We start from the raw sequence: 21,865 nt of genomic DNA on the forward strand, positions 1-21,865 counted from the left end.
CGCACGACGCATCTTCCCAACGGCTGCAGCAACAATATCCTCTTGCTGGGCCAACCTTGCTTTCAGCCCTAGAATATCCTTATCCATTGCCGCTGCGTTGCGCATAGAGGGTGACTCAGAGCGCACCAGTTCTTCCAGACGCTCCCCAGCTTCAGCAAGTCGACCCTCAAGAGTCTTCTTCTCCTTGGCTAGCGCGTCCCTCTCGTTTGAGACGTCGTCTACAGTGGTTCGAAGACTTCGGATTTGGCTAAGGGTGTTGACAATCTTGCTTTGCGCCTCGTTATGGGCATTCACCGCGTCGTCACGAGCATTGGACACGTCTGTGAGTGCGACTTCAAGGCGGCTCTTCTCTTTCGCCCAGGAGCTGGAGTTGAGAACTTCGTCATCCCATTTACCACGGAGTTCTTCGATTTCCTCACGGAGGCGCCCGTTGTCTTCTCGTGCGTGAATGACGTATTCTCTCTCGATCTCCAGCTCGTTGTTGAGCGAGGCCAGTTCGGTTTGATACTTCTTCCGAGTCTGCTCCATGCTCGACTCCTTATCCTCGATGTCCATGGCCCGCTGCGAGCGATAATCTTCGAGCTCATTCTGAAGTCTCTTCTTGGCCTGCAGAGCACCGTCAAGATCCGCGCTGAGGTCCTCAACTCGGACTTCCATGCTCTGCGTCTGCCGTGTGAGATCCTCAACCGTGTCCTCCATGCGCTTCCGGTCGGCCATGATGCTGGCACAAGTCTCCTCAGCCTCCCTTGCCTGAGACTTCGCGAATTGTTCCGCACGGGAAGCTTTCAGAACCGCGATCTCGGCCTGCTCCAGCTTGCTGAAGTACTCATCAGCCCGCGCCTTGTATAGGTTCAAGCTCGAGCTGGCATCCACCAATTTGCTTGTCTCCGAGTCTAACCGAATTTGGAGATCAGAGAACTCCTGAAGGAGCTGGTTGTGGCTTGCTTGCTCTTGCTCGCGTTCGTAGGTCAGGTCTTCCAACTCCGACGTCGCGTCTCGCAACTCGACTTCCTTCGCTGCCTTGACATGCCGTAGTTCCTCGAAGGCCGCCTTTGCGTCAGCAAGTTCGTTGATGGAACTGTTGTGAGAATGCAACAGGTTCTTCCGGGACCGTTCTTGGGTATTGAGAAGATCGTACAATTCCTCGTGACTCTTCGTTTGGACCTCCTGCAAGGTAAGATGGCCCATCTGAAGGCTATTCTCGAGAACAGTCACCTTCTTCGCACTGTCATCGAGCATGTCATTCAGTCGGGAATTCTCTCTCTCGAGCTTCTGCATGCGCCGCAGGCTGGGACTTTCGTCACCAACCCAACTATTCTTGCTTGGAGAGGACCGATCAATTTGGTTCTGCAAGTGCTTATTCTGCATCTCAGACATCTGCAGTTGGGTCTGGATCATTTCGAGTTCGGCGGCGAGGTCTAGCTTGTTGCTGAAGGTGACGGTGTCAACGGTGCGGTCGGAGCGAGCCGAGTTATTGGTGGCATCGCTGATATGTCGCTGCGCCAGGGGTGTGTGAGTCGGGGAGAATGTTTTGCGATTCTCCAATTCTTTGCGATACTGCGCGGCGGGCGACTGATGGGTTCGTGTATTCATCTGGCTGGAGTTCAACTCCTCCAGGAGAGCTCGCTTCGAATTGGAGTGACGGGTATCGAGGTCATGTATATCATCCTCATGCTTGGCGCGGATTTCTTCCAACTGTGACTCTGCGCGAGCGCATCGCTCGTTGGCGACATGAAGTGTCTGCTGTGCGGCTTCCAATCTCTGTGCTAGGTCGACCGCCTTCGAAATGTCGGGCTTGGCTGCCTCATAGGACACCATGCCCTCAGGCAGAGTGGGGTCGAAGACTTTTCGGAGAAGGATGAGGTGATTGCGGCACTCAGCCAACTCCTTGTTGGACTCGTCCAGGGAATTTTGCACCGCCCTTGTGTTTGCCTGAGCTTGGGTCCGAAGCTGCCGCTCAGTTTCCAACTTGCGATTTACTTCTGCAAGCTGAATGTTGACGGTTGAGGAGATCTTCTCGGCATTTCGGCTTGTCTTATGCTCTCGGGTCACCTCGTGGTTGAGGTCCTCGAGGTTCAAGGCCAACTTCTCCTTCTGCTTCTCGAGACTGGTGATGGTGAGCTGAGCATCCTCAAATTTGCGGTACAGTCGTTTGGTCTCCTCTTCCGCCTTGGACTTTTCTGTGGTCAGCTGCGCAATTCGGGACCGCTGGGTGTCGCCTGCGCGAGAGTTGGATCTGGCGATGTCCAAGTTCTTCTGTTGGACCTTATTTAGAAGGGCGCGATTATCGTTCTCGGATGCTGTCAGACGTCCTTTGATGGTGACGAGTTCTCGCTCCAGTCTATCCTTCTCTTTGTCGTTTCGGTTTTTAAACGAGTCAGAATCGGCGAGCATTCTCGTTAAACTTTGTACTTGATCCGCAAGCTCAGCGTTTGCTGTCTCCATCTCTTCAAGATGTTGATCCTTGAGGCCGATCTCCTTCCGCAAGGCTGCTTGTCGCTCGTTCGCCGCCCGAGACACTGTCCGTTCAGCTGCCTCCTGGATCTCCAGCTTCTCTTCTTGCAGAGCAAGATACTTCTCACGGAGGCCGCGCAGTTCATTCTGGAACTCTTTGCGTTCCAGCTCTGCCGTTGCCCGGGCCTCGGTTGCCCGTCGTAACACATCCTGCTGAGCATACATTTCCTTCTCGATGATGATCTTCGACTCGTTGAGTGAGTCGTAATCGCGCTTGATATTTTGATATTTGTGTTCCCCAAGCATCTGGACATCATCCCTGGACTGTCGTTCGCGGCTCAGTTCCGTCTGAACTTGGAACAGTTGCGATTTCAGGTCGTCGATTTGGGACTCGAGCATTTTTCGTCCCTGAGCTTCCGAGATGCGATCTTCCAGCATCTTCTTCGAATCGGCCGCTTCTCGTTCGAGCTGCAACTGATGAGATTTCATAGCCTCAACTTGAGCCTGTGCCTCTCGAAGACGAGTCTGAAGATTATCGTGTTTGGAGGCGAGCGACCGCTTCTCGTCGTCGAATGATTTTCTGTCCGACTCATACTTCTTCACATCGGATTTCAAGAGAGCAAGTTCGCTCTCTTTCCTCCTGATAAGATCTTCGAAACTCGTTGACGTGGAAGACAGATCCGTCATCTGTTGGCGAATTTGCCTGTTTTCGTCGAGCAATTCTTTGACTTGTCTCTTACTCGATTGGAGATCCTTCGTGGCATGGGATAGTTTGATGTCCATGTCCTGGTCGGTTTTGAGGAGCTTTTGCTCCAGATCCTGCATCTTCCGCTCCTTGAGTGCGAGATGACTCGAAAGCATTTTGATTTCCTGCATCAAGCTCTCCTCCTCTTCGGAACGTTGGGATCTGGCATTTTCCAGTTCTTGAATGCCTTGCTCCAGACCGTTGATTTGAGAAGTTAGGTCCTGTTTCTCAGCCTCGAGCTTGGCAATGATAATACCGGCTTGTTCAAGCTCTCCTTTCCAGACGTCTGCCTTTTCTTCAGCAGCCTTCTTCGCATCCATCAGTGCATCCAACTGATCCTCCGTCTTCTCGAGATCCTCGATGGCGCCAGCAAGCTTATCTTCGAGCTCCGCTTCCCGGGCTTGAAGTCGCTTGAAGATCTCCTCCTTGTCCAAAGCAAGCGCTCTCTCTGATTCGAGTGTTTGCTGGACTCTTTGTATCTCAATCTCCGTACGCCGGCGGTCCTCCTCCACGCGCGATCGTTCCTCGGCTTCATAGCCCATCTTCTCCTCAAGAGCTTTGATTGCTTCATCCCTGCGCCGGACCTCATTTGCCTGTCGAGTCGCACCGAGTAACGGCTTCATGTGAACAAACAGTTGCCACCATGGACTGGCCTGCAGCTCCAAGTACACAGCAAAGTTCCGTTGCACGACCCGGGTGGCTTCAGCTCGATATAGTCGCTTATGCGCTGCACGACGCTGGATGAAACCACGGGCTACACTTTGGAAGCGACCCATGATGTCCGAGATCAGCGCATCACGGCGTTCTTCGAGCTCGGCAAGGACGCCAGCACGGAAGAACACTTTAGTGATGCCAACGCGATAGAGAGCCCGGTCCATTCCAAGCCGCTCAAGCATCATGGCCACCACGGCTTGGCCCTCGATGTATCCTTTGGGAAGGTCTTTGGAGACGAGAACCTCGTATCGCGAGCGGAACTCCGCGAACGGCAAGCGATTGGGGAATCCAGTTCTCGCTATCCTGATGCCTTCCAAGACACCATTGCAGCGGAGCTGGTCGAGGACGAGCTGAGCACTGAAATTTTTGGGCCGTTTCTTGTGATTTGGTAGAATACATCGAACGAAGTGTGGGTGGGTGGAGTGAAGCTGCGACATCAGCGTTGAAAGCTGCTCCTTATGCCTCTGTGCAACCGTGCGGAAGAGCCCTCTCTTGACTCTCGAGCGAGTCGGGTCTCCATCCGATGGATCGCCACAGTCCACGAACAGGTGCGCCACATGCTGATCAGAAGATTGGGAGAGAAGAGCCGTCAGATTATCGTTGAGAGGATCTTTGTTCTTTTCCAGCCAGTTATGCGTGGAGTACTCGACTTCTGCTGCATAATGGGTTAAGACGAAGCCTTGTGCCAGAAGGTTGCGGCGGTACTTGGGCGTTTTCCGATCCCATAATGAATGTAGCTTGTCTGTGAAGGATACGTCGGTCGCCTTGGGCATCACGCAGTCTTCGTCAAGACACGAAAATATGCCAATCGGGTTTGGTAACTCGATTAAATCGATGGTCGGCTGGAGGTCTTTCCCAAAATCGATGAACTTCCACTCAATCTGCTCACGTGCGTATTCCTCTTGTTCCAGGACGAACATGTGGTGGTTGAAGAATTGTTGAAGCTTCTCGTTGGTGTAGTTGATGCACAACTGCTCGAATGAGTTTTCTTCAAAGATCTCGAAACCCGCAATATCAAGGACGCCGATGAAGTGCGTGTCTTCGTTGCTGGATCCACTTCGATCTAATGTCCGGTTGATACGCGATACGAGGTCGCCGAATGATCGTTCATAGATGCCTTTTGCTAACGCATCGATAGAAGCGCGAACTTGTTCCGGTGTTTGGGTTTTTTCGACCCATTCGCGGCCGGCCTTGACTCTCGGATGGAGGAGACCTTTGATGAATGGCTCTGATGGAATACCGAGCAGTTTGCAGACCTTCTCAGCTTGTTTCTCGGCGTTGTAGTCAAGCGACGCTTGGTCTGCACGGAGGCTTTCTTTGATGACAGTAATGTTACCCAGGTGAAGGACTGCGGCCAAGGCGCGCAAGATCGACCGTTGTTCATTCTCCGAGAAGCCCATGATGCAAAAGGCTTCAATCAAAGAGTTCCATTCTTCGTGATCGGAGATACCGGAAATCGCATCATTTCCGTGTTTCGTGTATTCGAAATCGTTAAGTTCCATGCCGTCCAGCAAAAGGTCTGACCTCATCTTTCGATCCGCTCCTCGCAGAAGCTGATAGAAGATGTGGTAGTTTCGTTCGGTGGAATTGATCCGGACCACTCGAGACTTCTCCAGCAGATACCAGTCAATATAAGCGCCGGAAATTTGCCCCGATCGTGTAAACTCGATCCTGATGAATTTCCCAAACCGTGAGGAGTTGTTATTCCGGACGGTCTGGGCATTTCCAAAAGCCTCGAGGATGGGATTGGCTCGCAGTATCTGCTCGGCAAGGTTGGAGAGATGTTTCCCACCAGACTTAGCAGCCCTCGGGGTGTCTGACGTTGCCACAGCAGCGAGATATTGAATGACCTTCTTGGTATTCTCTGTCTTTCCCGCGCCAGATTCACCCGTCACCAGTATGCTTTGGTTTTCGCCCTCCTCCACAAGGTTCCGGAATGCTTCATCGGCCATGGCGAAGATGTGCGGCTTTGTGTCCTCGCGGCTTCGACCACGGTACATGTTGATGTAGTCTCGAGTGTAGATCGGCAGCGGGCAATATGGGTTGACCGTAACCAAGAATAGCCCAGAGTATGTGTATATAAGGTCTGACTGATACCTCATGTGCAGGTTGTGAACCACCGAGGCTTCGTTCAGATGCGTGAGCTCGGCCATGTCGTCTGTTTTGTCGAATTTGGCGGGGTTGACTTTATCAACGCTCTCGGAATCGACCTCGCGCTGGGTATCATCGTCGCATTGCACCAGTAAACGTCCCCCTTCGCGTTCTTCCACAACCCAACCTTTCACGAACGCCTTCTCCGGGTCTTTCAGCCAGACATATCTCTTTCCGGAGAAATCATTCTCCCCTTCAATGCCAGACACCTTCTCATAGCCGTCTTGCATCTCTTCAGTCTTAATGAACTGCGGTGCAAATGTCCCCGTCGAATGCGTAGCACCTCTGTGAGAATTCGATCGCTGTCGGTTGGAATCGCTTCGAGAAAGTAAGGGAGCATTCACCATGGGTGAGAAGGATTGATGTCGCGCATGGCTGGTTCGATCGGATAGTGGGAAGGATGAGGATAATATGGATGATTTCGGCCGTCCATTCGGAGGGGATGCAACTGGGGGAGAAGGAGAAGCAGACTCTCTGCTGAAGTGGTCTCGCCGCCATCTTGGGCCATTCTGAGCTGGCACCGACATGACGGTCGACTGGGTGTTGATCAACTATGTTCTGCTGGGGTGGCACGCATGACAGAGCTGAGTGCCATTAATTGGGAAGAGGTTCTAGAAAGAGGTCCAAGAAAAGAGAGCACAAGATAGGCAAGAGTTGTTCAAGGTAGGGAATTGTTCTTTGGACATTTCATCACCTCGTTCATTCAGGTCCACGAGACGACATGGTGGAGTGGTGAACATCGGTGTTTACAAACATGCGTCGGTCGGACGACTCGCGCCTGTCGCGCAACCTCAGCTGGTGATCGCTGATTGGTTGAGTCACGTGAGTGGTGGTCGATCTCGCGATATTCTTTGCCTCCGGCCGACAACTCTACTGCTGTCCCTTAGTCCATGTCACTTTCGAGGAGTAAAACGATACCATCTACCCGTGTGGCCATTGTCTCCTAGCTGCCTATTGAAGGAGCTCATCCAAAATTCATTGAGAGACCATCTCCCATTTTAATGACGCGAGAGTCAAGCAACATTCAAGAGCTTGCTATCCCTTCTCTCGCTCTACTGCGCAAGAGTGCTTTCAAGGACTAAATCCATCTCGTCCTTTCCTATCCATCGCTTGTCCTCACTGATCGCTGTCATTTGAGCATTTGGATTTACCTATTGTTCTCTCGACTCTTCCACAGTCTCAATCATTGATGTTACGGTGATAATGTTGTGGACCTCACTAGCATGAAGCAGCAACATCGACACCACCACCCTCAGTAACGCTCAAGATCGTCGTCAAGATGGGTGACTACCATAACCCTCATTTCGGCCACGGATCGATGCCATATGCTGCGCAGAATAGCATACCATTTTCGCAGCCTCCTCAGCAGATGTTCCCTCAGCAACATGCCATGCAAATGCCTCAGCAGCATTCCGGATACACGCCTCATCCAAACCAAGCCGCATACCAGCATAGCGCGACCTTGCCTTCAGGAAACTACGGCCAGCCGATGCCGCCTTTTCCTAACCCGTACTGGGGACAGGTCACGCAGACCTCGCCAATCACTGCCCAGTCTCAGTATCAGACACCGCCGGGTTATGGCATGCCTTTTCCCATCCCGCACTCGGTCGCTGGATACGCCGCAAACACTCCTGCTGCAGGGCAGTATCAAGCCTTTTCAATGCAGAATACCCCTTACGCCCAACAACATAGCCAAATGCGCTCGCAAGCCCCTCAAAATCCGACCTTTCCTGGGTTCCCATCCCCTGGGCCGCAACTGACACCAAACGGTACCAACGGACAGCCCAGGCCACGTCAAGATCTAGAAATGAGTAATGTCGACACAAACCCCATCACACCTTCATCTCAGCATGGCAAAACTGGAGCCGATGGATGGGGAAGTGTACAAGGTGGTGCAAATGAACCAAGAACTGATGCCAATCTGCATGGCAATGAAATGGCACGTGAAGCGAAAGGTTGGATCTCCTCATTCACTTCCTTGCCATGCGATCTCGAATCTGACTGCTTTCTAGATGCCTCTCATGATGCTTTAAACGCAGCAATCGAGATAGAAGACAACGAAGCCTATTCTCCATCTTTGCCGCCGGTCAGTCAGGAAAATAATGCAGAAATGCAGAAACCCGATCAACCTACCAAGGGCGTGCAACCCAGTTCAAGTGAGCCAGCCGGTAAGTGGGAAGCCTGTGGAGTAGTGGTTCATCGTACTGTTATTACTTTCTTCAGAAAACACATTAACATTTCCATTTTTCACAGATGTTTTGAATGTGAATCACAACCCACCATATTTGCAAGCGCCAACTTCCCAAGTCCCTGCGAGTGTTCCTTTCGGATCAACCAGCATTCAATCGATTCCATCACACACAAACCTAGGCGACCCTTCCCACCACACACAACCCACAACATCCGCCACGCAGCCAGGTCACGCAGTGCCTCACCCAGATTGGGTTCGGAAATTCGTGAATACATTGGCGGAGAACGGCTACAGCGTTGGTGACATGGCGGAAGAAAATCCTCCTTGGACTGAATTTGAAATTGCCCAACTAAGTGGGCTATTTGACGAGGCTCGTGTCCACCTCGCCCAAGCGAAAGCACGAGTGGCCGCCGCGAAGCTGGGTAAATCTGCCCCGAAACCCCCACATGAGGAGTATATCCAGCGTCCCGCTGGTTCTACCGCCTTGGTTCCTCCCGAAGTCAATCAATCATTGACCCAGAATGCCCCTCCATGCGGTGAATCCGCTATTGCGACCGATCTCCCTGGGCTCGTCAATCCAACTCCAGAAGCTGTCAAGGTGAACAATGCCGTGGGTGCAGCCTCATCAGGATATTCTCCCGATGTCCACAGACTTTCACCTTCACAGCCAATGAAAACCTCCACTACGATTGCTCAATCAGTGGGCACAACTCCAGAAGCTGCAGCTGCAAAGCGTCAGGAATATATCCAGAAACTTCTTGCTCTTAAGAAGAAGAAGGCCGCGGGGTCTAATGCCGACCAAGCTCCGCCCTCTATACCCACGCCATCAGCGCTACTAGCAGAGCTCTCGGAAGAGTCCAAAGTTGTCAACCCTCCCATTTCCACAGGGCCAGAAGATGTCACTTCTAAGGCCATCGCATTCTCTGAGGCGGAGAGAAGTCCTTCCGTCGCAATCCCGGAGAACGGAGCACTGTCCGATGCGGTGGCGATCTCGGAAAGAGAAGAAAAGAAACGCAAGCAAACAGAGTTGGCTCGCCAAAGGTTGGAGGCTCATTTACTGAGGCAGAAAGCACAAGGGACTCCAAAACAAGCACCGGCTTATTCTCCACATCACCTGTCAAGTCAAGTTCAGCAACAGGAGAACATGTCCCAGGCTCCTGTTATTGCCAGGCCAGCCTCTTCCATGGGTGCGATCCCAGGACTTAGTCTTTCAGAGACCTTCCCGACTGCTATGTCAACCGGCCAAGGACTTCGCACTGCTCCCATCGTGAACGGCCAAGGTTATCCAAACGCCTTCTCCTCTCCTATCCGCCCTGTGCCTGGCTCTTTTTCCGTCCAGTCAAGCAATCTGAATAAGCGAAGAAGGCCTGTCGCTTCGGACTTTGACGATATTGACACGGAACCTTTGAGTAAACGTCCATCGTTCACTGCAAGTCGAAGCGCAAGCTATGGACAAGTCCATAACGCCTATGGTGGCTATGATCCCCATGAGCGGATGATAATCGATCTTAGTGATGACGAAGACGAAGATGAGGAGGAAGAGGAGGGTGAGGTTCTTGAGGATACAGAAGATGCTATCCAAGATTCGGTTGAGCTTGAGGCCGCAGTAGCCGGCCTGATCGAATCTGAAATGCGGAAAGGAGCAAATTCTGGGGACGGTCTCCCTCCCCCGCCTCGTCCCCTTCCCGCTCTTTCATCGCTTCCTACCGTAACCCGATCCCGCGCACCGTTGGATACGCCGCCAATACCTTCCGGCTCTGAGACGCCGAACGTGGTCGAGAAAGAACAGGAAATCGAGAGGCTGAAGCGCGAGATTGCCGCCAAAGAAGCACTGATGCAGGCAAAACTGAAAGCCAAGAGCTCGCTCAAGAAACCCGACGCTCAGAGGAACGTCAAATCCGATCCCGCTACATCCTTCTCAGGCCGGCCAGCTGGTTTCACCACAACCGCTCATGCCGAAAGATCTGCAATAGCTTCAATCTCGCCTCGAATCAGTCGGGCCCAGATGCCAAGTACATTGGCGCTTTCCGACTCCCATGCCCATACGCTTTCTCCGTCGCCTTACCGTGAAACGTCAGTCCGTGCGCGGCGAAAGGAAGAATTGCAGAGAAAAATGCAGCAACTAGAAGATGAAGAGCGGAGAAGGCGCGAGGAAAAAGACAGGTATCTCCAAGAGCTCATGCAAATTAGCGATGACAGCGGCGAAGATGCTGGTGCTGGTGTCGCCAATGAGGTTGATAATTCGGAAGGAGATGCCAGCGCCCGCCTAGTCGGTGTCCCACTGGAGACCACTATACCCGAAGCCGCTGTGCCAGAAGCAGGCCCGGCTTTTGAGGCCATTCCGGGCTCTGCGGAGTCTGTTCGAGCCGATGCAATACCCACAGAGCGCCGGGCATCTGAGGATGATCTTGAGACAGGCTGGGAAGACCAGGATCTTTACGAAGACACGACCAAGAAGGATGACTCGGTCGATGGCCAGTCTGTTTCTTCCGCTATCTATGATGGCGGTGAGGACGAGGAGATGCTGTACGACGAGGATGACCGCACACCGCCCAATAATGCTAGCGAATCTTCTGGCCCTGGCGAGGCGATGGATCTTGAGGTCAGTGAGGGCGAGATTATGGAGGACGACGACACAAACAGACAAGCCCCCGAATCGCCAGATGATCCTAGAGAGATGGATCTACCCGAAATTGTTTATGGAGCAGAGGGGATGATTACGGCATCCAGGATTCCAAGTGCTTCGGCACTTCAGAGTGGTTCGGTATCCAAAGTATCACAAGAGGTAGTCTCCACGCTCCTGCACAGTGGATCTGCACCTATGGAAGAATCATCAACCGAATCCGTCGACGAGGAAGAAGACTTCTACGATCAAGACGAACAGCTTGCTCCAACCAATGGCTCACAGCGCTCCGTTGGGTCTGCTGCCGAAGAAGATGACAGCGATGATTATGATCCCGAGGACATCATCGGCGATGAAGCTGCTTTGAGTGCCCAAGATGCCGATATCGGAGAGGACGTCAACAGCACAATTCCTGATCATGTCTCGCTGGCCGCACAAGTCGCTGCTGGATTCCTCGAGATGGAGTCTCTTGACCCAAGCCAATCGACCAGTGTCTTCAGCGAAGACCGAGTAGGTGCGATCGGCGCAGCTCATCTGACCAGCTTCGAGAAGCCTGGCGAAGTCCAAAACGCCGCTCCCATCGACACCACAAATCCGATTGCAGCTTTGCTCTCGTCCCATGTCGAATCCATTAGTACCCAAGGTGACTCACAGAAAGACGCAGACCGTGCGATTGCTGCGGTTGATGACAAGCATACCGATGACGCCGAGCGCCAGGCACAAGAAGCACTTATACTCGAGGCGAAACGGGCTGAGAGGAATGCCTTGCTCCGGGCGAGGCTAGAAGCTCTTCGCCAGAACAAGCCGTCATCTGAAGCGGAGGCTTCTCCGGTACAGCGAGATATCGCCGAGGAGAAGCAGGCAGTGACAGATGAAGTCCAGATTGCAGCTGCGGAACCTAGTGCTACTTCGGAAGCTTCTGAGGAGAGTTCGGAATCGGAGTCGGAGGAATCAGAAGACATGGACCTTGAATCTGTAAGTGCCGCAATCCTGTTCAGCCGTGAGAGAATGTACGTGAATTTAACATCTCTTAGAACACGCCAGAAATACAGATTCGAGCTACCAGCCAAGAGGCTTCAATGAAAGTGCCCGTGCCCAGTATCCCTCAACCCACGGCTGGGGCTCTTGCGAACGCTCGCTCCCAGCATTTCAAAGCTTACGAGTCCCCCTTGCGCATGTTCAGGTCCTATCGATACCATCCGCACTACTCCCAGAACGTCCGCGGGGGTTTCCGTTCGTTAACTTACAGCCATAGCATCGATCCGAACAAGCCGATATGTATGAATGACATTGACGGTGTCTGTACTGACCCAAAGTGCAAGAAAGGTCAACATTGGAATAAGATGGGGTTGAGTGGTATGTTTGTTCTGTGGTCACTTGATTTCTCGAGCCAGTAATGTGGACTCGGCTCCTCCTCCGCCCATTCAACTCGTTCCTTGCATGCTCCTTTCTTTCACTAGTTCTTGCACTATGTTCAGGGTGGTCTTACTGACAGCTGTGCCACTAACGATGCAGACGACATGATCCTTGTTCAGCTCGGGACAAAGAACCCCGGCCAGACCGAAGACGAACGCAAGAAATGGACCGAAGGACTCAAGGAGGTGGTAAAGGTCCTTCGACAACGCGGCGTAAACGATCCGGAATTAGTTGCGAAAGAAATCGCAAACTACCGACGACGATTTCTCGGCGATGAGACACGGGTCTTGAACTTATGAGGCTTGAATTGATGCCTACTTGCATAGATCCCACTCTCCCATCCCTCCCATTTCTGATACCCCAAGCATTATCTACCGGCGTGGTCACGCTCGCATTTGTTTTTGCCTTAATTACGCTAGCATGTGGCTCTCATCTTGTGATGAACTGCTTTCCTGCTCGTTTCTTTCCTGTTTCCTCTCGCGTGCGGGCTCCGTCCTGCGACTTGCACACTTCCGAGTCAATGAGTTTAAGCTATCTCAGTCCGATCTGGCCGAGCCAGATACCTCAGCGGGTACATCTTCTCGCGACCCTCTAGCCTGAGCTTGGCGCATGCGGGCAAGTCTCGAAACGTTCGATCTCCGTCATCGAAATCAGGACCAGGAGTAAAGGAATTTCCGGGAACGAACGGTATTTGGAAATACTACGAGAAGCTGGTTGCACCGCCTTTTCCAACGCCCCTCGGTCCGCCTTTCACCTTATCCGGCGTGGCTAAATATGACCGTAAGACTGTACGTCAACCGGTCGGAGCAAGCGAGACCAGGCGATGAAGATGCGGGATGCCGCCGCGTACCAAATCACGTCAGTGTCAAAGTTCACAAAAGTTGGAAGTGCGACACGTAGTGTTTCAATAGCTTAGTTATGGCTCTAAAATAATTGAACTTCTTAATCCTTCATATATGCGCCATTGTGACGTGAATACCGTACCTTGTTCTCCCAGCCAGGAATAAATCTGGTTACAGGGAATTTCATTTTCTCAAACTTCGGGAAAACACATTCCAGGAAGAGCCCACATCAGCCGAGACTATTGGAGTTCCCATTGATCGCCGTTGACGACCACATCAATGGGTCTCTTCTCATCCAAGCTTCTCCGTCCCGCTTCCAGAATGGCCGACGTGGCAAGAGTGTTCTTCAACGTTGGCAAATTCATATTGTCGAAATTATCCAATGTGGCTGTTCCCTCTTTGAGGGCCGTGACGGCATCGACGAACTTCTCGAACGACACATAGCCGTAGCCGGACTGACCATTGAACTCGCCGGTGGGACCAGGAGCATATGACATGTAGAAACTGGTTGCAAGTTAGTGTCCAGCGATGGAGTCCCAGGGTATTTGGGGATACTCACGGATTATACCACGCCAACCCGCCATCGTCGCTGGTCACATCGTATCCCCTCTTGGCCTGATTCATGCGAATCTCCCCCTTCGACCCGACATAGTGGAAGTACTGGTTACTGTGCACGCCTGCCTTCTGCGGCGCCGTCCAACTCGCCGTGTATATTCCCACCGCCCTCTTCGCACCGAGATCCTCCACTTGGTCCTCCTTGCCTTCAACCGATTTTCCCCACTCCACCATGCAGGTGATGGTATCCTCTGTCTCTGCCACGCAGCCCACACCGGTGGCGATCCCTTTACTCGCCGATGCATTCACGCGTGCGGGCCTCCACTGTGGTGCCAGGTACGCACAGATGTCGATATGGTGCGAGTTGAGGTAGTAGCTGATGTCCGAGTCCTTGCCCGCCCAGGCCTTGAACGTTTCCAGCTGCGACTTCGGCTGTGACATGTAGCTGTAGAAGTAGTTGAAGTCGCCGATTTGCGTGGCCTTGTGTCGGGCATCTGCGTAGGCCGGGTCGAATCGCTTGTGGTGCTCGACGTAGACCAGGAGATTGCGCTTGCGAGCTTCGGCGAGAAGGATCTGGTGCTCGGAGAGGAGCAGCGTGGCAGGCTTGGTGACGAGGACATGGTGGCCCTTTTGGAGGGCATACAGAGCGATTGGGAAATGTGTGGGGTCAGGTGTGAAAATGGTGATGGCAGAGGCGGGAGGAAGGGCATCGATAGCCGCCTTGTAGGCCTCCGGGTCGGACGTATTGTTGTCCGGGTAGGAGTCGAAGCTGGTGTCCAAATTGTTGTAGACTTGGGTGATGTTCTTGGTAAGGTGTTCTCCTAGAATGTCCCTGATATCAGACCATCTCGTCCTATATGGTTCGGACGATGGAGGACTTACGGATTGCTGGGAACTTCTGGCCTGAGACTCCCACCATACTCAAGTTGCCCACCTTGCCTCGCCTTCGCAGGTCAAAGAGCGTCAGTCCAACCACGCCCACCTTCTTGTCTGATCCGGAAGCTCCTCCGCCAACAAATCCCGTCGTGTACTCCCCAGTACCGACCTACGTGGTAGTCCGTCAATATGTGTCCCTCAACTCAAAGGGAAATGACCTGTACTCACCATGCACACATCGAGTGGAGCCATATTGTATACAGTCAATACTCTAAGATTAGGGCAACTGGTTACAATTTTGGATGTTTCTTGGAGTCTCAAAGTTTACTCATAAATGAAAAGAGATCAATTCAATCGAGCAGCAAACCCCAGAGCTGTTCATAGTCTCTAATGCCCCCCGCCCCGAGGCCGCACTGGTCGCGAGTCGCGGGTAAATACCACCGCTCAATTCCATCCTTGTTGTGAGAAATAGATGGGATCTTCAGGGTTAATTCAGGACAATCTTCCTCCAGACGGTCCCCCGGAGAGGATTTGGAGGCTGATGGTGGAACCGGGAATGTTTCCGGATGATCGAACCACGATGCTCTCTCCTCCTCCCCTCCGTTCATAATTCATTCCATCAATAAACGAACAGCCAACGGTTGCAATCGCTCATAACTACAAGCATCCAGTCACAGCCGATCATGCAAAAATCAACCGCCGCAGGACAATCAAGGAGCCATGCATGGAAATCTGCAGGTGATGGATTGCGGCGTTTACCCCACGACTTCCCCCTGGAGTGATTGGTGGAACAATTCCATCTCCTGCTTCCTTTGACGACGTTTCTCCAACTTGTTCCTTCAACTTGTACGTCGGCTCTCCCAATTTCTCACCACTGCATGCCAGAGCATGGCGCGACATTGGAAAGGATCCGTTATAAGGCCTGTTCAATGAGGAAAAAAACGCCCGTGGTTAGTCAATTGCATAATTGGCATTCGTGTTCCTGCTCCTAAGCCCTCCGAATCCCCAGACTCTCTGCCCGTATGGCTGTCTCGACCTCTCGTGTGAAGATCCCCTCCCCATCTCCGCCAGGAATCAGGAACGATAACGGCCAATGAGGGACAATGTATCATCGCTGATGGTCTAGTCTTGTCTAGTCTTGTTACTGCTCCAAATTCTGGAAGCGGCCCGTCTTCAATCCCACGTCTTACAATCCCACGTCTTCCATTTCCCGTACAGCGGTTCGGATCATCGCGTTCACATTATGTCAAATTTTCCTTTGCTTCCCCCCCATAGACGCGGCTGTTCCGCTAATATCCCTCCGGCTATTCTTGGACCAGTCATGCTAAGACAGCGCCTCCATTCTCGTAAGATCCCCTCCACATACCGGTATCCTCGTCCCCTTTTGCCCCGGGAAATCAGACCAGGTTCGGGATGGACGGTTGATGCTATTTTTCCATGCTAGACGGGATCAGCTCCGAGCATGTCCTAACATTTATATTAATGCCCTGTCCATAGATGCAGGTTGGGTAGAGTGTCGTGTGTATCACCTCAGCGAAATTCTTGGTTCTCTCGGTCCTTTCGCACTCATCCTCCAGATCAATGTCCAGCTGACTTCCTTTCTATTGCATCTGTCAATTCCTCGGAGTCGTTCTCAATTTATTGCGATTCCTATCTAGGCTTCCCCGCATTCCTGCATGCAGTTCCTTAGAATCTGCATCTCACCAGCTGCCAGCGCTTTGACGGATCCTTCCGAACCATTGTGGTAGCAAGATCTATATAACACGGAGAAAGCCCCGTTATATAGCCATCCATCCTTGTACTCAAAGCCGTAGTGACTGATTAACTTCTGGGGTTTCCAGAATCAAAGCATCGTCTAAGCATTGCACTGTCATCATGGCAACTGAGAGCGTCGTCACAAATGGGGCAGCAAATGGTCATACAGCAGATGGACCACTCTTGAATGGCAATCATTCAATCTCTGCCACCAATGGATCTTTCCATCCGCCTTCCGGAAGCCGGAACCCTCTCCGTCCTGGAATCTACTGTCCCGTCCTTACCTTCTTCGATGCAGACGACAACCTGGATCTTCAAGCCATCGGCGCCCATTCGGTCCGCCTGGCACAGGCCGGCCTGGTTGGCATTGTCACCATGGGCTCCAACGGCGAGGCGGTGCATCTGACCCGCGCCGAGAAAGTCATCGTTACTCGCACTGTCCGGGCAGCCTTGGATCAGGCCGGTTTCTCCCACATCCCCATCATGGTTGGAACGTCCGAGCAATCGGTCACACTCACCCTGGACTTAATCCACGAATCCGCCGCCGCAGGAGGAGAATACGCGCTGCTGGTTCCGCCCAGCTACTACCGAGCGGCCATGGATGACGCCGCCATCTACACCTACTTCACCTCCGTCGCCTCCGCTTCTCCCATCCCGCTCGTGCTCTACAACTACCCCGGCGCCGTCGCCGGCATCGACATGGATTCCGACCTCCTGATCCGCATCTGCCAGCATCCCAACATCGTCGGCTGCAAGTTCACCTGCGGTAACAACGGCAAGCTCACCCGCGTCGCCCGCGCCATGAATGCCTTGCACCCCTCCACCCTCCCCAACCTGGACAACAAGACCAAGCCCGCTCCCACCGCCACGCTCATCCCCGGCCTCTCGGACGCGCCGGCGGGGCTTCCCACCTCCTCCACCGAGGAGGCCAAGGGCATCCCGTACATGGCTTTCGGCGGAATGGCCGACTTCACCCTTCAAACCTTCGTCTCCGGCGGCTCGGGCATCATCGCGGGTGGCGCCAATGTGTTCCCGAAAACCTGCGTGAGGGTGTGGAAGGCAATGGAATCACTCTCGTCGTCGCCCGACCCGCTCGCTACGCTGTCCGAGGCGGCGCGCCTGCAGCGGGTCCTCTCGACGGGGGACTGGGTGCTCACGAAGAGCGCCATCCCCGGCACCAAGTCGGCGTTGCAGAGTTACTTCGGGTACGGCGGGTTCCCGAGGGCGCCGCTCAAGCGGTTGGATGAGGTGGAGGCGTTGAGGATTAAGGACGCGACGACGGAGCTGTGGGCGCTGGAGGCGGCGCTATGACGCTTCACGGACGGTGACACAGATCGGCGTTGGGGGTGGGCGGGTGATGGACGATAATGCGGGGTGAAATATGAAATAGAGCAAGCATCCTCATCGTTCGAATTCGTGTAGTCTATTCCGCCAATTGAGTTGGATCATGCTGTACAAAGGGCCCACCGTCCGTCTATACCCTATACAAAATGAGCTCCATGTAGCTTTCGCTCCCTCGAGTCGCTTTTGTGGCATGATTTGCACGGACTGCCCATCCGCCGAACCTAGAGAACAGAAAAAATCTCCATCCATCTCTATCGCCTTCCATCTCAATCACCTCGAGAAGGGATACCCCCCAGGGAAGTTCCCGGCCCCTCGCCCCTGCCCCGGCATTCCTCCACCCGCAGAGTACGTCGAGAATGGGCTTCCGCCCATGCCGCCCATGCCGCCCATGCCACCCATCCCGCCGCCACCGAATCCTCCACCAGGTCTTCCGCCGCCGCCGGCGCCGCCGAAGAGGGAGAATAGCACCTCGGGGTCGATGGGGACGCCGCCCCCTCCGCCGCCGTGGAAGCCACCACCACCGCCGTACATGTCTGAGGGGTCCATGAGGTCGGCTCCAGAGTCGTAGTGAGCGCGTTTCCTGTGACAAAGCGGTTAGCAACAAATTCCGGGTATTAAGGGAGTTTCAGAGAGATACAACAACGTCTCTGAGGAGAAAAGTAAAGGGACACATACTGAGAATCACTCAAACACTCATACGCCTCCCCGACATCCTTGAACCTCTCCTCCGCCCCCTCCACCCCGATGTTCTTGTCGGGATGATGCAGCACCGCCAACTTCCGGTACGCTTTCTTGATCTCCATATCGCCCGCCTCCTTATCTACACCCAAGATCTTGTAGTAATCCTTCCGCTTGCTCTTCTTCAGCTCCAGCTCCGCCTTGCGAATTTCCGAATCGATGTTTGGTTCTCCGGGGTTGGACTCTTTGACCGCCTTCAGCTCCTTGACCGCATCTTCCCATCGCCCTTGCTGACCCCAGACGGTGGCGCGGGTTTTGATGGCCTTGGTGTATCTCGGATCGAACTTCAGTGCGGCGCTACAGTCCTCTTCCGCGGCGTCGTATTTCTTCAGCTTGAGGTTACACAACCCCCGATTATAAAGGATTTTCGCGTTCGTTAACCGCGCCGATGGGTCGATCTCCAAGGCGTCCGTATATTTGAGAATGGCTCGATGGAATGAGCCGGTCTTGAACAATGTATTTCCCTCCGCCTTGAGCGACTCCAGCCGCGACACCCGCTTATACAGCCGCGCCGCCTCCGTGAAGTCCGGATCGAGGTTCATGGCGTGCCGCAGGTGCTTGATCGCCCCGTCGCTGTCGCCGGAAAAGTACATCGCTTTGGCGCGCATCAGCAACGCGTCGGGATCGAGCCCGCCGGACGCTTCCCGTAGTAGCTGCATGGAAATCGATTCGGCCTCCCCGAGCGAGTTGGCGTTCCCCGAGGGGTTTGCGGCGCCCATACGGAGATACGCCGCGGCTTTCATGAGGCGCCATTTCCGCGGCCACGTTACGTAGGCTCCCAGGTGCCTTGCCGCGCGCTCGAGTGCGTGGAGGATCAGCGTGCCGCCAGCAGTCTGGTCGTCGAGGAGCATGTTCGCTTCTCCGATGGCTTTGCGCATCTCCACGGCGGGGGACATGTCGGTGGCGGACGGGGGAGGGGTGATCTTCGCGTAGATGGACAGGGCGGAGTCGTGGTTGCCCACGGCGACTTCGATGCGGGCCATGCGAAGGAGGATTTTGGGGTTGTTCGGGTCCATCATATCTGCGGCTCGGATGTCCTCCATGGCAGAGGTGTATCGGTTGGCTGACATGTATGCTGCGGCGCGGTTGGAGCGGTATGTGGGGCTGTTGGGGTCGGCTTCGATTGCTGTGATGCGATGTCAGAACCAGATGATCAAGAGGATGAATCAATACGAAGCAGTGAATCGAACCTTTGGTGTATTCCTGGATGGCTTTGTCATACTCCTTTGCCTTGAAAAACTTGTTGCCAGCGGCCTTGAATGTCTCCGCATCGGCCGAAGGCTTCGCTGCATCTTGTGTACGATGGGGAGGAGGCGCGGGGGGTGCATCTCCATGAGCGGATGTGCCATTGACATTGGCGCCGTTGGCTTTCCGGGGGAATGTACCGGCCTTGTGGAGCGGGCTTCCCGGTCTCTGCGGAGTGGACTTGGATTTCACCGAGTCGGAATTGGTTCGATGGAGAGATGGGTTGGAGGGAGACGGGGTTGGCGTGCGAGTTTTCTCGCGGTCAACATCCATCGGGCTGCCCGTCGCATATTGTGAATTCTCGCTCATGGTGCTGCTGCGACTCAGGTGCGAGAAGCGTCTCTGCAGCTCGTCGGGAGGGAGGTTCAACGGGTGCGAATCGCGATTCTTGTCCTTCTTAGATGACTTTCCAGTCGAGGCGGTGCGGGAATGCTTCTTTTCTCGTCCACCGGATCCGGCGCTGGAGCTATCTTTCCGAGCCTCTTCCTTCTCGCCTTTGTCAGCAGTTCGTTTCGAGGGAGATTTCTTTTCAGGCGATGACGGCGGGGTAGACTCGACGGAGGGAGGGAGCGAGGTATCGATCTTGTCAGCCAGTTTCTTCTTGGATTTTTGATTGAAGAAGTTGAGATTCGGCACCATGGCGGCGGATCGAAATCATGGAATCCCGGCGATAGGGCAAAGCTTGAGAGCCGGTGGGAGCGTTCCCTTTTTTCGGCAGAGTTCCCGTTGTCGTTTTTTTGGCCCAGGTCCTCTCGGCCCAAGTTCTTTTGGCCCAACGCTGGTACGCCGGTGCTTTAGGCTGTCAGAGTGATCAAAGTCCGTTGTCTATTATCAACTGATCCAATGCACACTCCTGTTCAGCACCGTCACAACTGACAGTTTGAGACCACCACCTTTATCCAAGGTTCCTGATACCAGGTATCTTGTTAGATGGTGAACGGGGCAACCGGGCAACCGGCAGAATATTATCGCTTCGATCGGTGGTATCACAAGAGTCGTTTCGAGCCCCCGTGCACTATCAATGCAAAGCTACAGGCAAGACCAAGCATGCATCGATCAGAACTGTTGAAGAGGCAAAAACACGTGCTGATGAAGCGAAGGTTAGGAGAAGTGCACCACCCAGGAGACTCCATGAAGGCTCAAGCAAGATCAGCATGCACATTTCCAGGTGCCAGAAGGTTCGATAGGCCAAGGGAGGACGGTGTCTCTGTGCTGCGTCTGTGCAGAGGGCGGGTCTGGTCTACTGAGTGACCGGGTGCGCCAGTGAAAGTTCTCGTCAGCATTTCTATGTCTATTTTAATTGCTATTACTATACCGACTTGTCTACCTCATTTCTGACCAGGTTTCCTGCTCATAGCCTTCAAAGGCCAGCTGTAATATGCCGTGTTGGGCAGTCATGGTGCCATTGGGGCCCAGTAGCGGATAGCTTTACAGAGTACCTACATGTACCAAACAGTTCACGGACAGCACGAGGTCAAGCCTAAGGGCATTCTCAAAAGGACTTCTGGGATTCAAGCAGTGTTGCATACCGTCATTGGTGTAGTGAACATCTGCATGGTTCTTGGGGGTGTATCACGAAGTCCAGACCAGACGACGGTTGAGCGTTGAATGGCTATTGTGAACCACCGCTGCAACTCCATTGCTGTATTCGTACTTATTACGATTCTCATCATTGGATCAATAGGCACCTGCACCATCCAGGATTTCAGATATAATTGCAATATGTACCAAGGCATAGCGGCATGTCAATAAATCCGGTTTTCAATCGCTTGCCTTTGCCTATGATGATTCCCGGTAGAAGCCTCCAGGCAAACGGATTGGAAGGATGATAATTGGCGCTATATTGCCCTGTATAGGACAGGATTACACGGCTGTATGCGGTACCTACTGAAGCCAAAGCAAAGACAAAGCAAAGCCACAGCGGAGAATAAGAGTCCGCTATTATCATCACTGTAGGAGACGAGAAATAGGAAGTAGAGTCTAAAGAGACCGAGAGAGTCCAGGTCCCCTCATCCCTCATCGGAATCTCACTGCCTCCTCCTATTTCCGCATGCGACTTGAACCCCATTCCATTCCTCCCACTCGCAACCATCTCTTTCCCCATTTCTAGAAGATACTATACCATCCTGTTCGGATCTGCCAAACAAAGCTCGAAGTAACCTCAAGCTTCTGTTTCCAAACTAACGTACTGTGACCTCGCCCACCACCAAACCACC

General features: G+C 53.4%; 7 protein-coding genes across 7 annotated transcripts; 4 read left to right on the forward strand and 3 right to left on the reverse strand.

Annotated features, from left to right (window-relative positions):
- Positions 1-6,946: 6,946 nt before the first annotated feature.
- Positions 6,947-11,932, forward strand: P152DRAFT_511402 (uncharacterized protein; the record flags this gene model as incomplete). The annotated part of the gene is made up of 3 exons (XM_033682709.1): positions 6,947-8,019; positions 8,077-8,232; positions 8,318-11,932. Coding segments are annotated over exons 1-3 (4,446 nt in total), but the record flags the coding sequence as incomplete, so codon positions are not given.
- A 121-nt stretch (positions 11,933-12,053) lies between these two features.
- On the forward strand, positions 12,054-12,593 carry P152DRAFT_388404 (uncharacterized protein; the record flags this gene model as incomplete). The annotated part of the gene is made up of 2 exons (XM_033675925.1): positions 12,054-12,234; positions 12,394-12,593. 2 exons carry the CDS (start codon positions 12,054-12,056, stop codon positions 12,591-12,593), a joined length of 381 nt encoding a protein of 126 aa, XP_033538305.1.
- Positions 12,594-13,132: 539 nt separating this feature from the next.
- On the reverse strand, positions 13,133-15,184 carry P152DRAFT_133511 (NAD(P)-binding protein). The gene is made up of 5 exons (XM_033673792.1): positions 14,896-15,184; positions 14,796-14,838; positions 14,574-14,736; positions 13,696-14,512; positions 13,133-13,640 (listed from the first exon to the last, which is right to left on the reverse strand). The coding sequence occupies exons 2-5, from the start codon at positions 14,817-14,819 to the stop codon at positions 13,376-13,378; spliced, it is 1,269 nt and encodes a 422-aa protein (XP_033538306.1). The 5' UTR covers positions 14,820-14,838; positions 14,896-15,184; the 3' UTR covers positions 13,133-13,375.
- A 1,258-nt stretch (positions 15,185-16,442) lies between these two features.
- On the forward strand, positions 16,443-17,633 carry P152DRAFT_388429 (aldolase; the record flags this gene model as incomplete). Its single annotated transcript, XM_033675927.1, has 2 exons — positions 16,443-17,111; positions 17,247-17,633. 2 exons carry the CDS (start codon positions 16,443-16,445, stop codon positions 17,631-17,633), a joined length of 1,056 nt encoding a protein of 351 aa, XP_033538307.1.
- Positions 17,634-17,784: 151 nt separating this feature from the next.
- P152DRAFT_133507 (TPR-like protein) lies at positions 17,785-20,433 on the reverse strand. Its single transcript, XM_033673791.1, has 3 exons — positions 19,595-20,433; positions 18,342-19,530; positions 17,785-18,246 (listed from the first exon to the last, which is right to left on the reverse strand). Exons 1-3 carry the CDS (start codon positions 20,286-20,288, stop codon positions 17,937-17,939), a joined length of 2,193 nt encoding a protein of 730 aa, XP_033538308.1. The 5' UTR covers positions 20,289-20,433; the 3' UTR covers positions 17,785-17,936.
- A 563-nt stretch (positions 20,434-20,996) lies between these two features.
- P152DRAFT_133399 (uncharacterized protein) lies at positions 20,997-21,306 on the forward strand. Its single transcript, XM_033673788.1, has one exon. It carries the CDS (start codon positions 21,093-21,095, stop codon positions 21,255-21,257), a length of 165 nt encoding a protein of 54 aa, XP_033538309.1. The 5' UTR covers positions 20,997-21,092; the 3' UTR covers positions 21,258-21,306.
- Positions 21,128-21,848, reverse strand: P152DRAFT_133471 (uncharacterized protein). Its single transcript, XM_033673790.1, has one exon. It carries the CDS (start codon positions 21,751-21,753, stop codon positions 21,355-21,357), a length of 399 nt encoding a protein of 132 aa, XP_033538310.1. The 5' UTR covers positions 21,754-21,848; the 3' UTR covers positions 21,128-21,354.
- Between the last annotated feature and the right edge of the window lie 17 nt (positions 21,849-21,865).

The sequence above is a fragment of the Eremomyces bilateralis genome (assembly GCF_010015585.1).
Source record: "Eremomyces bilateralis CBS 781.70 unplaced genomic scaffold P152scaffold_2, whole genome shotgun sequence".
Taxonomy (NCBI): domain Eukaryota; kingdom Fungi; phylum Ascomycota; class Dothideomycetes; order Eremomycetales; family Eremomycetaceae; genus Eremomyces; species Eremomyces bilateralis.

Coding starts and splice junctions, on each gene's coding strand:
- P152DRAFT_133399 (XM_033673788.1), top strand. CDS start 21,093: ATGTACCAAACAGTTCACGGACAGCACGAGGTCAAGCCTAAGGGCATT.
- P152DRAFT_133507 (XM_033673791.1), bottom strand. CDS start 20,288: ATGGTGCCGAATCTCAACTTCTTCAATCAAAAATCCAAGAAGAAACTG. Junction 19,531..19,594: donor CATCCAGGAATACACCAAAG/GTTCGATTCACT, acceptor ATCGCATCACAG/CAATCGAAGCCGACCCCAAC. Junction 18,247..18,341: donor GAGTGTTTGAGTGATTCTCA/GTATGTGTCCCT, acceptor GCTTTGTCACAG/GAAACGCGCTCACTACGACT.
- P152DRAFT_133511 (XM_033673792.1), bottom strand. CDS start 14,819: ATGGCTCCACTCGATGTGTGCATG. Junction 14,513..14,573: donor CCAGAAGTTCCCAGCAATCC/GTAAGTCCTCCA, acceptor GGGACATTCTAG/GAGAACACCTTACCAAGAAC. Junction 13,641..13,695: donor GGGTTGGCGTGGTATAATCC/GTGAGTATCCCC, acceptor ACTTGCAACCAG/TTTCTACATGTCATATGCTC.
- P152DRAFT_133471 (XM_033673790.1), bottom strand. CDS start 21,753: ATGGGGAAAGAGATGGTTGCGAGTGGGAGGAATGGAATGGGGTTCAAG.